Source organism: Betta splendens, chromosome 7 (assembly GCF_900634795.4).
Source record: "Betta splendens chromosome 7, fBetSpl5.4, whole genome shotgun sequence".
Lineage (NCBI taxonomy): Eukaryota > Metazoa > Chordata > Actinopteri > Anabantiformes > Osphronemidae > Betta > Betta splendens.
The window spans coordinates 2,732,885-2,747,256 of record NC_040887.2 but is presented as its reverse complement, the minus strand read 5'-3'; the positions used below and the strand labels follow the sequence as shown (position 1 = coordinate 2,747,256).

The 14,372-nt window shown below is 52.5% G+C and overlaps 1 protein-coding gene across 1 annotated transcript; it reads right to left on the bottom strand.

Annotated features, from left to right (window-relative positions):
* Window positions 1–3,280: 3,280 nt before the first annotated feature.
* Window positions 3,281–13,092, bottom strand: LOC114859467 (EMILIN-3). The gene is made up of 6 exons (XM_029157630.3): window positions 12,456–13,092; window positions 6,778–6,900; window positions 5,869–6,173; window positions 5,384–5,724; window positions 4,969–5,316; window positions 3,281–4,893 (listed from the first exon to the last, which is right to left on the bottom strand). The coding sequence occupies exons 1-6, from the start codon at window positions 12,638–12,640 to the stop codon at window positions 3,739–3,741; spliced, it is 2,457 nt and encodes an 818-aa protein (XP_029013463.1). The 5' UTR covers window positions 12,641–13,092; the 3' UTR covers window positions 3,281–3,738.
* Between the last annotated feature and the right edge of the window lie 1,280 nt (window positions 13,093–14,372).

Sequence of the window (14,372 nt, the reverse complement as noted above, 5' to 3'; positions counted from 1 at the left end):
TCAACGCTCCCAAACAGAGGATTCTTGTCTGCGTTTCCGCTTCAAACACCAGCGCTCTGGTTTCTCTCGTGATCCTCACTCACTCACATGCAGCATCTTTCACTGGCCTCGCGGCCGAACCTCGTCACCCCGGCTGCTCTGCAGACGGCGTGGCTGTGTTCGTAGCCCCAGACGGAACCGGCGGCCGCTGGGACGGTCCAGCCTGTCACCCAGAGTGCAGCGTGAAATGCAGAGGTCACTTAAGATTCACTGAATCAGAGCAGCGCCTGCCCCGTGGCGTTCGCCACATTAACTATGCATCTCTGCAAGTCACCACAAGTGGAAGCTGCTTTAAATATATGCGCCTGAATGTGTGCACGTTCGCACTCTCCCTGAACATCCAAGCGCTCCTCATCTATTCTGGCCCGGCCTGAGAAAGGCCCCGCTTCTTTGCTGGTGTGTAACAGTAGCTGCTGTGTGTGTGTGAGAGGAGCTTGGCAGCGGCACAGAGCCTGGCTGGAGAGGCCACATCTTAACGGAGCCCTGGAAACACAAGGCTGTGGTATGCGAACATCCGCGCCGCTGTTCAGTCCAGCACGCGCGCACTCAAAGACGCCGAGTCGCTTTGGCACGTCGACGGGACGCGCGCGCCTTTCATTAATTCTCCCACGCGCGGCCCCTCGAGGGCCTCGGGTTCCTCAGCGCTCGGAGGCTTTGATGCCATTTGCCGCTCGTCTGCTGCAGAGCGTCTTCCATTTGGACGTGCATCAGGACGCGCCGTTTGTCTTTCAGGGGCGTTGGAGTGGTGGCTGGCGCCCCCCCCCCCACACACACACACACGCGTGCACCTCCTCCGGGCGCTGAGGGACGACCGCGGACGTGCCCTTTAGCTCCTCGCAGGCTCTGGCTTTGTGCGTGTGCACCTTCCATGCGACGTATGCGCCGACGCGGTGCATCCGAGGGCCGCGCGCTCATATCGGGTTAGATCAGACGTGTGAGTAATAGAGCACAACATTGCCTTACGGGACGCTGTGTGCACATGTGCGTGAGTATGCGCTGTCTCATGCATGTGCAACAGCAGAAGACAGCGGAGGAGCGCGGCCTATATATGGAAGCCACACGAACGTGGAACTGCCCGGATTATGTAACTGTTTGTTATGATGTCAGGTAGGAGCTTCACCCATGGCTGCTCCAAGCAGCTCTGCCCTGTTTGACGCCTGATCGCGCCCCCCTCCCTCCTCTGCAGCCACGTCGGTGTCGCCGCCGGGCCGCTGGCGAGCCCGCGGGTTCAGCGGGCCGGGTCGCCGCGTGCTGACTGTGGCGGCTCGCGTCAGGAGAGCAGGGATGCAGCCGAGGGACAGCGAGGCTGTAAACACATCTGCTTCCACTTCTCACGCCGTGTCATGCCGCTTCGCGCTGCTCTCTGCCCGTGTCTGACCTTTGACCTCCTGTCTGCCCTGCCCTGCCTTCCTCACGTCTCCATCACTTTGAATATTCCTCCTGAGCGTGCGGAGCTCCTGAGTGTTCCAGCCAAACCCACTTTGTCTTTTCACACCACCACACCCACTGCTTGCGCTTCACGCCTCCTCTCGTGCTCCTGATTGCTTCAGTATTTTGCTCCTGCCATTCGTGGTGCGGCCCTTGCAGCGTTATTATCTTTATGTCAAGCTTCTGGGTTTCATTCCACTGTGGTGGCTTCATCCTGTTCCAGTTACTGAGAGATGTTGTCTTTTAAAGCTATGTGCTGATGCCGTGCCAGAGACCTGCTGACGGTGCTCCGGTGGTGCAAGGTCAACACATTTTTACGGCTCATTTCACCGCGTTTCATTGACTCTCACTAAGTCCTGTCTAAGCTCTCTCTCTCTAAACATTTTGATTTCTCTGCCAACGCGTTCACCTAACGACCCACCTTATCATCTCTTCATGTCACTTCAGCCTCGCAGTTTTGTTTCCATTCAATCCCAGTATTTTCAAATGACATCAGGGATCAGATCTCTGGCAGCAGTTTCATGACTCCTGCTCCTCAGCCTTAACTCTAGCGCCTCCTGGTGGTTGGATGGACGCTTCTCCCAGGCCAGATGGCGCTGAAGCTGCACAGCGTGGTCTCGTTCTGCTCTGTGCACTCCTTCCATGTGCCTGGTCTGTCCCCAAGGGGAGGCGCTAGGGAGGCGTCCTGATCAGATTCAGCAACACCTCATCTGCAGCAGCAGAAACTCCCTCCCGTGGACCCGTGTCCAAAGTCATTCCATTCTCTGAGCCTGGTTTCCCTACAGAGGAAACTGTGCTGTTTCTTTAATTTGCAATCAAAGCCACTCACCAAAGATCATGATGCATGCCGCAGTAAAAAGAAGAGGGGATAGGGAGAAGCTGTGGTGGAATAAGGACCCTGTTACAGGCCCTATTCCTGCAGTAACAACCCACACAACTCCCATAATGCGACCGGAAAGGCGAATTCTCATAATCCCCTCGGGAGCCCCACAAGGAAGTTAGTTCCCTGTTGACATCCAGGACGGAATCTGAGGTTTGACTGTTGGCCAGAGCCTGTTTCCCAGCCAGGGTTTTGTAGTTACACCCCCTCAGCCTGGATTTAAAACATATGGACTCAGCCCCACCAACCGATCGATGTCCAGAGGTCGCCACGAACCAGGAATAAGTCCACAGCTACAATTCTCTGGTGTCTGTTGGAGAAATTGGCTTTTTATCAGGTTTTCCTTTTGTATAATTGGTGGAGATGTAGTTTGAACAGAATCTCTGCTGCACAGCAGGCAACATGCTTTGCATCACGCGGTATATTAATGGTGCCTTTCTAGTCCCATTACCGGCTGACAGCCAGCGAATCAGTGAAAGATGCTGCCGTCCTAAACTATATGCTGTTACTGTGAAACCTGCAGACGCAGCAGCCGACCACAGGCTCAGGCATAACTCAAATCTGTTTTCTGTCCTGATTGTGTAATGTTGGGCTTTAAAGGAAAATAGATGATGCAGCTTTTTAAATCCTCTCCGTCAGTTGGTTGTTACAGGGAGATCTAGTTTTTGGCTGTTAAATGTGACGTAGTTAGTTGTTGGTCATTAAGGTCATGACTTACATTGGTAATATCTAATATTGGTAATAACTAACAATATTTATTTTACAAATGTTGTAGTTATTATGGCTGAAACTGGGCCCCAATTGAACTCACACATAATAACATGTGTGTCCAGCCCTGAGTGTTTCAGTGCACACGGTCATGTGAAGTCACTGTCCCCAATAGTGAATTCAGGAACTTCTCTGCAGCTCGGAACAAACACAAACACACACCTGTTAATGTAGAAAGACATATGCATTTAAAACACGTGGAAAACAGGAGTTTACAAAAACGTCATTAGCACCAAGTTGATGTACAGTATTCTGAGAGAGACAAGTGTCCACACAGAGGATGGTGAGTGTGCTTGAAACCCGTAGCAGCATATTAGTCCGACGTCCTTCGCCTTGTTTTGTTATGATGTATGGACTCAAACAGATATCAGCTTAACAACGCAGTCACTTCAGATAAGTTAAAAAGGTCAAACGTGAGAATAAAACATTCATGGTCAGAGATGAAACAAATGCCCTTTGGACCAGAACGCCGCTCGTCCGCTCGGGGGGGGGGGGTTCTGTTCTGCTTCTCCTCGCTTCACTACTGGTCTGATCTGGGGTCAGGAGCTCATGAGCGCACGTCACCGGTTCCGTTCACCTGCGTGTGCGCATGTGGGCTTTGAAGCTGAGGGCGTGATCTGAGCTCAGTGTTGGGGCCTGTTCTCTTGTGCTCCCGCTGGCGTCGCCGCCTCCCTGGACGTGCAGTCTTTGACCGTCCCTCTCAGCTCCGCTAGCTGCTCCGACTGGTCGGCCAGGGTTCCGTTCACCTGGGCCAGATACGAGTCCGAGTGCCTCTCCAGCTCGGCTCTGATGCGCTCCAGCTGCTCCGCCAGCTCCCCCAGGCTGCCGCACTGTCCCTCCACCTGGCTGACCCTGCTGTCCACGTCCTTCACCTCGCGCTGCACCTCCATGGCCGTGCTCCTGCAGCCCTGCAGCTCCCCGGACAGCCGCCGCTTCAAGGCCACCAGCTCCCCCTTCAGCTGGGCCAGCCGCCTCTCCCCGGCCCCCAGCAGGGAGGCCTGGTGGCCCACCAGCTTGGTGATGCCCTGCACCTGGTTGATGAGCTGGTGCTCCCGCTCCTCCCAGCTGGCGTTGGCGTGGCCCACCTCGCTGGCGATGAAGCTAACGGAGTCCCTGAGGCCCTTGAGGGTGCGGTTCACAGAGTTGATGTTGACTTTGAGCAGGGTGATCTCCCCGTGGACGGCGCCCCCCGTCTCCTCCTGGGCGAGCCGCAGGAGCAGGTTGTGCAGGGTGCTGTTGATGCTGTCCAGCTGCTTGGAGTGGGAGTTCAGGCCGTCGGTCATCTTCTTCTCCAGCCCGTCACAGTCCTCCTCCACGCCGACGCCGCCGGCGGGGGGCGTGGCCGGCGAGCAGGAGGACGTGCAGAGGAGCTCCAGGTCTATTATCTGCTTGTGTATGTCATCCAGGTCTCCATCCACTCTCCTCCTCAGAGACTCGATCTCCGTCTCCAGCGCAGGAACCACCTGACCCTCCAGCAGAGCAGGCGCCGTGGCGTTGCTCAGCTCCTCCACAGCCACGAACACTCTCTCCTCCAGGGTCTTCAGCTTGTCCTCCAGCAGCGTCTTGAAGCCGTCCAGGCCCCCGGGGAGCTCCCCCACTCGATCACACTGGCCCTCGGTGGCGATAAGGCGTTCCTCAAGATCTGCCAGGCGGGTTTCGATCAGCGTCTCCACGTGGAAGTTCTGCTCCCTGAAGACGATCCCGAGCTGTCGCTGAGACTCTGTCACACTTTTCACTGATTCCTCAAGCTGCAGCATCTGCTGGGACAGGCTGTTCACCTGCAGAAGGAAGTAAAACACATCAGAGTCTCATCGGAGGAACATATGTTGCAGAATCCCCTGTATTTGTTTTACCTGTCCACAGCAGCTCTCAGTCACAGTCAGTCCCTGGATCTGAGCCTGCAGCGATCCCAGCTCCTCCCTGATGCCCGTCTCCCTTCCGTCCAGAGACTGCTGCATCAGCTCCTGGCCGTCCATGTTGTCCTTGTGGCACTGCTTCTGCACCTCCCCGATCTTCTCGTCGCAGTGGTTCTCCATCCCGGTCAGGCGCCGCTCGAAGCCGTCCAGGATCTCCGTCCGCACCACAGCCAGCTTGGCGTCTACGATTTCGTCCAGATGAGCGGTGGAGGCGGGGCCGGGGACGGGCTCGCCGTTGGCCTCTATCAGCCGCTTCAGCTGGCCGTCGTGACCCAGGACCATTCCCTGAAGCCACAGACAGGTGTGAGGAGAGAAAACCCGCTGATGTAGCTAATCTTCCTGCCGCACTTACCTGAATCTCCTCCAAGATGTGAGTCTTTGCTCGCAGCTCGTCCCTCACTTCCGTCACTCTTCCTGCCAAGTCTCCAAATCCAGCGACGCTCTCTCCACCGTCCAGTCCGCCAGGAGTCCCATCCGGCATCACCCCGAACCCCACGGTGGCGTCGGGTGCCCGGGGCCCACCGGGGAGCAGGGACACCAGCATCCGGTTGGCGTCCTCCCGCAGGGAGGTGCGCAGCCTTTGCTCCAGGCCGGCCACCACGCCGTTCAGGGTGCCCAGACCCAGAACGAGGCGCCGGATCTCCACCTCGATACGATCCAAGCGCTCGCCCGTCACACCGGAGATTTTGTTTTCTGTATTTCCAAAGTGAAAGGAGAATTTTATGAAATAAAATCTGTCAACACTGAAAGAACAGGAAGTAGGAGAAGGACTGGATAAAACTGTCGTCGTCAGTCTGGTGCTTTACATGTGAACATGAATCCTTTACTTCCCCTCACCGTTGCTTGGCTTTCCACCTCCCGCAGGCAGTTGACCTGTTGGTACACCGGGCACGGGTCTGCCCGGCTCCAGCTGGCCTCCTCCAGGTCTTTGCTCCACAGGGGGTCTGGGCCCGTGAGGGAACCCCTTCAATCCTGGGCGATGGGGCAGAGCCGCACCCTTAAACGGTGGCATCATGACATCGGGCAACGATGTGGGTCCATCGTAGCAGTTCTCTCCAGAGAAACCGGGACAACACCTCCACTCCAGCTCTGTCACCGTCTTAAAGCCCACCTTGTACTGTGGTTTGTAAAACGTCCGGTACCTGAAGGAAAAATCATAAATATTGTGAAGGAATCATAATAACAGCACACCGATGGGACAGGGGAGGTTTGTGGGAGCAGAATAGAAATAAAGGGATGAGTTTGTTCTCTATGGGATTAAACCTGGATTAGAAGATTAGGAGATTAAGATACACTAGTGTAAATGTGACTTCAAGGACTGAACCAGAGTCAGCTCTGAACTTTACAGTTATCTTATTAAGAATATCTTCTGAAAACAGACGAAACAATACAGTCATAAACAAATATACACACATGTGCATTTAATTATAATAAAGTCAAGATTAGGGGATAATTAGTCTGGAGCACGATGTGTAACATGTATAATAATAATCTGAATGCAACTTTTGCTATTTTTACTACGACAAGTGTATGAAAAGAAGAGGGTTTGGCCACATCTACAGCTGAATAAGTAAGTACACACAAAACTAATAAATAACAGCCAACAAATACATCTTTTATCAGCTGTGTGTCTAACTACGGATCCTTCACGTGACACGGCCACTAGAGGGCAGCACAGCCTCACTGCATGTTTGACATCTAGACGCTCAGAGGTTTGCGTTGTGTTTCAGCACCGATGGCGCTTACATGACAACGGGACACTTCTGGCCCCAGATGCACTTGGTGGTGTACTCGGCCTTCACGTAGGTAGCGACTCCATCCTGCATGGTGCATGTGATGTTCTTCTGGACCACGTAAGCGCAGTGGTTCCTGAGGGGGACATTAAACATGTGAGCACCATGATGACACTAGGATGCATCAGTCTTCATTGGATGAACAAAGGTAAAGGAGGGTCATGTGACAGCGATGATGCTTTTAGTTGAAGCTGGACATTTACAGTGTGTGTGTGTGTGTGCAGAATCACTACTACAACTTCACTACTTTGAACAGCTGTTGCATCACGGCGGAGCTGGACCTTCTCTCTTCCTTTCTCCTAATTGCCGGTTGCAGCTATAGCAACAGCTAAGTGTTCCTCTGGTCCCCGTGCAACACAGGAAACGATGATCCACACTTCGCAGGCTCACATGTGAAGCATTTATTGCATTCAGCGGGGAGCGTTTAGCAACACGTGCAGCGCTCGGAGTTGCTGCGCAGCTGTTTCGGGACCAATCGAGGGGTTTTGGGGGGAGGGAGCGTCTGCACGCCAAATTAACAGGTTCAGAGGGCAAACACACAGGGCTGTCAGAGTCTGGGTGAGAAACCGCTGCACTGCTGCTGCATTCTGCAAAGGGCTGACAGTGTGTGTGTGTGTGTGTGTGTGTGTGTGTGCGTGCGTGCGTGCGTGCGTGCGTGCGTGTGTGTGTCAACACCAGCTCTGTGCTGACATATGCTAATAGAAGAAGAAGGGCAGGAGTCAGAGCGACACAGATCCTTTCATAGCAGCCTGACAACCTGCCACTGGCCGCGCGCTGTGGACGAAGTGGTGGTGGATTAATGCGGTTACAACCACGTACTCACAGGCACATCGCTCTTAACGCTTTCCCTTCACACGATGACTCAACAAATAGCCTCCGTCCGGTCGCTGCCACCTGCAGGTGTTTTCCTTTATGGTCCCTGAGAGGAGTCAAGACTTATCTCTCCCTCTGCTCTCATCTGCTGGTCAAACAATACACACAACCTTTGGTGCCAAAATAAATGACTTTATGTCATGCGAGACCAGCGAGTACGAGCTGTAGGAAGTGTTTGAGTGCACTATTGCAAAATGGAAATAGCCGGTACTTCATCTGTATAAAAAGAGGGTTTGGGGATTTCATTTTTTTTTTTACTGTTCGTGTGATGGTTTGAAGACTTACTCTGCATTTGTGTGTGTGTGTGTGTGTGTGTGTGTGTGTGTGTGTGTGTGTGTGTGTGTGTGTGTGTGTGTGTGTGTGTGTGTGTGTGTGTGTGTGTGTGTGTGTGTACGGGCTCATAAGTGACTCTTCTCACATTATGCGCATGGTTGATCATTCAGGTGAGGAATGACCACGTTCACTGATTCGTTTGTCAGGTGCATGTCTGTAGAAGCCAATGAGCTTCAGACTGAGGTGCAGGAATCCAGATGTAGCAGATGAAATATGTTCTCCTGCTTACAGGTTTCTGTTTCTGCCTCTTTCTCTTCGCCTGTTTTCACAGACCGGTCCGTGTCATTTGAGTCTCTGTGTTTTACAGACAGAGGTTTTTTTTTGTGGCCTTGTGAGAATCAAAGTCGAGGGCTGAAATCAATTCAGTTCCCTGGGGCGACAGGAGATCACCTCCTACGCTGCGTTTAAAGACACCTTCAGACAGTAGGACAAATGTTGAGTTGATAATGACACTCACGCACACAATGAAGCTCCATAGAAACTACATACTCCATCAACTGAACCTCCCATGTGGGAAGACGAGGGTCAAAAGTGGAACGACGGGACAGAAGGACTGGTCACACAGGATGAGACACTGAATGCAGGACAATGAAGGTCACGCAGGTCAAGTCAACCTTATTTATGACTTAGATTCTCCCACTGACCAGTAAAGGTCTCTGTGTGAAACAGCAAGATAATCTGAGCCATTCAGATAAAGGTGTCAAACGGAGGGAGCAGGTGAAGTGTAGCAGCACAAAGACAGAACCCACAACCTGTCAAACAGCCTGAAACGGAGGAGCTCAGTGAGTTCAGGAGGAGGTCAGAGAAACAGGAAGCAATCAACTCATCTAAGAACCCAGACGGGGCTGCACAGGAACGCTGGACCTGAAGGCAGCACACTGATCAGGTGCAGGAGGCCGATGCAGAGGATGCAGCAAATATCAGGACGATCCCCCAATAGTCAGAGGCGCTGCTGCTCCTGGTTAGTTCTCATTCTAATCGTATCCAGCGTGAGCGCATTCCACAGGTTTCAGCCATCGGAGCCGCGTCTCGCTCAAGCGCTGCTTAGTAAAGATCCATAAAAACTGTTATTTGGCTCACAATTTTCTACATCTTCTGTAAACTGAGATGTTTTTTTTGTGTCAAACACCAGCAGGAGTGACTTCAGCCGATCCGCCCTGACGGAACCTCCAGCCCCAGCTGACTGGGCCGCCTCCTCACCTCCCGCCCTCGTCTGACCCTCCGCGCTCCTCCTCAGAGTCAACACAGCGCTCGCCTCCGTCACAGCCGCCGCGCTCGCTGTTTTTCTTGCCTCACTGGCCCCGTTCTGCCGCTACACCTCCCCCTCGCTGCCAGAATCCTGCCTTTCTTCTATCACTGGAGCATGTCATTCCTTGACTGCTGCTCTGGTACTACCGTAAATATTTCCAGTATAGCATTACCGTTCCTAAACCGCTCCGCAGCCTCTCTGGGGGGAAGCACAGCTCCCATCTCAGATTCTCCTGTGGAACGTTTCTTGGCCAACATCATGTCTGTTAGACCTCCAACCTGCGCTGGGCCCGGTTCTGGGTCCACTCACAACCCGCCTCTCTGCTTTACTTTCCCTACTGTATCTAGGAATCCTCCCTTCTGCTTCTCCTGCCTTCTCTTGGCCACTTCTTCCTCCATTGCCTCACTTGTTTTGACTTTAGGGGTCAGCATACTGCATAATTAACCACTTGCTCACCTGCAGGGTTCCTGACTGCTTGAACTCGGGCCAATGCTTTTGCTTCTGACAGATTTATGACTGGAGCAGGCCTCACAGAAAACCATGAAATCTTTAATAGGACCTTTAACAATGGTGTCTCTGGGCTTGCGCTCCTCCAGGGCCCGTCCCTCTCCATACATGCATTTAATGAATCCTATTTCCAGCCAACTGGCATGTCTCACAGGACCCATGCTGCAGAGTTTACTGACGTTACACTTGTGGCTACTGATTAGGGTTAAAGGAAAGATGTGATACTCCCAGCTCTGTGGCTAAGAGGATCATTCATTCATATACAAGTTTATATCCAAGCCAGACCTGCTTATTATGGCTTAAAGGGAAACTGCTGCTTTTGCATGCGCTTACATTCTGGATTTTAACCTCTAATGCTTGTTACAGCAATGACAGACATGAATTATCCTTTAGCTGTAACATTAAGCTCTCAACATTAACTTAAATCCTTAAGTTGCGTTTGCTGACACAGTTGTACTTTTTTATGCTTGGTTCCATTTTTCTCTTGCAACATATTAAGAGGCTTAAACACTGCTACTGGAAAACACAGCAATAACTTATGTGCAGGCATTTTCCAAAGCTCATAATCTTCTTTATGAAACAATGCATCTGTGTGTTTGTAATAGAAGAGTTTTCAAACAGAATTAAACTCGCTGTGTGTGTCCTGGGGTTGTATTCAGTGGCAGCTGGGCAGTATAGAGTATATAAATAGCATTTTAAAGTGAAATTTTGCATGATGATGTGTTCATCTTCATGTTGCATTGGATGTATTCATGTTGCTTGGGGTCTTGGGAGTTTGCTGACCAGCCTCTGTGACCCGTAGCTGGAGAGCGGCTCACAGCTCTAACCTCCAGCAGCTCGCTGACCTTTCCCCATCGACCCCTGTCTCATGCATCATTCAGGCTCTCTCTTATCTGACCAGTGAAGACGCGGGATCCAGTCAGATCCTAATTGATTTCTGCAGTGGATGGATTTTAGGTTCCACCTGTTGCTGTGTTTGTGTGCTACGGTGGGAAACACCGTGTGTAAGATCCTTCCTTGTTTTCAGTAAGTGAGATGCTGCAGAATGTGAGCATGCATGTAAAAATACTGAAACCCCATTAAACACTGGTGCGTGTACAGTGTTGTGATGCCACAGTTGGCGACTGTGATTGAATGGAGTGACTGTTACATGTAATCACTTGCTTTGCTTGTGCAGCTCGCCAGCAGCTGAGAATGTGGAAACATCTCACAGTTTGCCGCATGTGACTCAGACACATAATAAACATGTGCAGCGCGTGTAGAGTGCGTTCGTTTATGGCCACAACACAAAGGCTCGCGCTCACGTTGTAGCGCGTGTTATTTATAAGCCTCTCTTTCCACCGAGCGGTCAGGCGCACAAGGACGGAGCTCAGATATCTGAGGCGGTGGTCTGGCGCTGAGGGTCCGTCGCGTCGAGGCGGGTCGGCCGGCTCGTAAACAGCCCAGATGGAGCCAGGCGCGTGTGAGGGACTATTACTACTGTAGCGACCAGCAACAACCGGTCGGGTGACGCGGGATGAAGCGCAGCCGTCAGCGCGACAGCTGGCTGAGCGTCCAGTCGCCTGCGTGAAGCAGGGACCAGTAAAGTACAAGCCACACAGCTTTTTCTACACTACCAGTGATACTGATGGATTGATTTTGCTGGGCAGTGAAGCGTGACCTAGAAGTAGTTGAGTTAATCCATTGATCTATATCGACTTGTTGATGTTCGCTAATTGTCTCACAGTTACAAATCCCAATAAGCCTCAGCTAATTCAGCAGCTCCTGTGTTTTACTGAAGGTTTGTTCTGATCGAAGTGCAGAATCTGAGGTGTGGGACTGGATCCCATTAGCCGCAGCAGCCGCCTGATGGGACCGTCGTCATGACGATTGAACTGTCAGGGTGAGCGAGCGAATGCGGGCTCTGCATTGGCCCTGATGGAGGTCGCGGGAGGCCGAGCAGGGCTGAGGTCCTTGTGGCGGGTCGAGTGGAACAGCAGGTAGCTGGGGAGCTGTCCAAAGGCATAACTGCTCCCGGGGGAAGCCAAGCAAAAGAGACGGGAGGAAAGGAGGGAAAACCGAAACGCTCGGCTCCTCCATCCAGGCAAAAACAAAGCCACAAGCCTCTGATTCATGACCTGCAGACTTTTCATCATGCATGGTCTGGGATTAGTACCCTGCTTCTCTCATGTGGCTGCACATGACAGCAGCACCCAGTGCTTTTGCAAAAACCATGGCTCCCTCTGAAGCACAGAGAAGCCGTGTTACTGGGACCCCTCCCTTCTGGGAGCTGGTGCCCAGCTGGACCCTCCGTGAGCCCCCTCCTCTTCAACACACGCACAGGCGGCAGCGAGGGATCAATACTGTTGTCATCAACTCAGCGCCTCCCGTCCCGGCGTAAAGGAGGCCATAATGACGGCTTTGTTTTCATAGCGCAGCGTGTCATTTGTTGTTTACCAGATGGTTTTAGGTGTGAACCACAGAAAAGGGCTGATTAAGGGCGAGTAAGAGCGAAACACAGAGTCAATTCAGGGATCCGTTACCGGCTCCAACCTCCTAACTTGAACCATGCCTCTTCCTCAGGGGAAGTACAGTTCGAGGCAGGACCTGTTTGCAGGCGCTGGAGCTGCTTGGAAGCAGCGTGAGCCGGGGGCAGAACATGCGTTAGCCTCAGCGGACGAAGCACTTACTTGTGGCGGGTCATGGGCTTGTTTGGAGAGTAGGGAGGGCTGAGTCCACCCTTGTACAGGTTGTATCTGCTTCCATAGAATGGGTTGACGTGGCCTCCATAGAAGGTTCCTTTGCTGTCCACCAAACATAGCAACGCCTCTAAGAGGAAGATCTGCACAAGCAGCTGGTACAACTTGGTCCTCATTGTTCTAGTTTTCCTCTACAAACACACACACAACCAGCTGATGACGAGAACAGGCAAAAAAAGTGAGTTCCAGGTTCCTCAGGGTGTTGTGTTCAAGTCCCCCAGCACACTCGCAGTCTTGGCTTCTTCAACGGGCCCGGAAGGAGACATGGAGCCTGAACAGCATCAGCAGCATCACACCCACTAGAGCACAGTCTGAACGCACAGGACGGAGCTCAGTGGAGAGTCAGGCGGGAGGAGGAGGAAGAAGAGGAGGAGGAGGAGGAGGAAGAGGAGCAACACAAAGGTGTGCTGGAGGAGAGAAGGACGCAGGAAAGGAAGGAGCCTGTCTGTAGGAAGGCTTCAGCACCGCGCACACACACACGCACGCACGCACGCGCGTTGCTAAGCTGCTGACTCGGCGCGAGCATCCAGGTCCTCCGCGCGCGGCGTGAGCGAGGGTGTGTGTGCGAGCGGCAGCGTGCTGCTCCGCTGCCTCTGAAGGGGCCGGCAGACAGACGCTGCATTTGCATATCCCACCCCGGCCCCGGCCCCGGCTCCAGCTCCAGCTGCTCTGCACGAGGGGAGACGCTCACATACAGTACGAATGCACACGCATTAGACGCACATGTGTCCGAGGAGTCAACTCATTCCACTTCTTCAACATTTGACTTCCCATCGTCTCTGCCACACGTTCTCGCTCTCAGGTCTTTTGTTCTTTTGAGCCCCAGCGCTTTCATTTCTCTCCCGTCTTCGCTCCGTCTGCTGCCGCACATCAAAGCGCAGAGGAGACGCTGCAGATCTGGACACAATGGACCTCCTCCGTGCTTCGCCGCAGTCACTCATTAAAATCCCAGCCACAGCTTCAGTTGTGATCCACACCGTGGCCCTGTTCAGTGGATGGAGCTCTGCCACATACTGTAGCTCCACATTCATGCATCCTGTGTCTAAATAGGTTCACTGTGAGTTTTACAAAGAGTCTGTTTCCTTAGTGTCTTAGTGAATATTTGTTGGAATTTCTGAGGTGTTTGTGGTAAATGGGTGGAGGTAAGATCTTCAGAAACATTCCTCCATCTGCTCCCATGTTGTCTGAGCAGTAATTCCCTGAGAATGGAGGAAGTTGGTCTCAACCGGCCTCTTTGTCTCTGCCGTCCTTCCCACCTGAGTGTGGACTCTTCCACTGGACTGAAGGTTCTCTTCATTTACAGGTCAGTGTGAAAGAAACACACACACTTTCACAGTATGCGAAAAGACACATCACGTAGACGTGAGAGTTAGCGGAGACGGCTGGAATGGGCACAGACAGTGGAAACCGGTGATTCTCATTATTATTCTCATTGTTACAATCCCATGACTCGCTGCAGCAGCGTCCTGCTGAAGAGTCACCAGAAACCATCTAGTTCCATCAGTGAAGATAGAACTATTCCAGTGTTTGTGTTTATGCTGCCAGCGCTGCACTGACATCTCATTTCTCCCTGCAGCGACTGGTACAATGTTAAACAGATGTGAGCAGATGTGAGGATGCGACTGTATCTGGACTGTGTTAATAATGTAACTAACGCTGATGCATGAACAGGCTGTAACGACCTGTCAGCGCCTGCTGAGAGCTGTAACTCTGGGATGAAATGAAGACGGTCTCTGCTCATTGTGAATCACAGCTGATTCAGGAAGACTGTGGATTTTGTTTGCTCTCACTCGCGCCTGCATTTGTTCTTATGGTTTTCTGCTTCTGTTCTTCTTCTTGTACCTGATG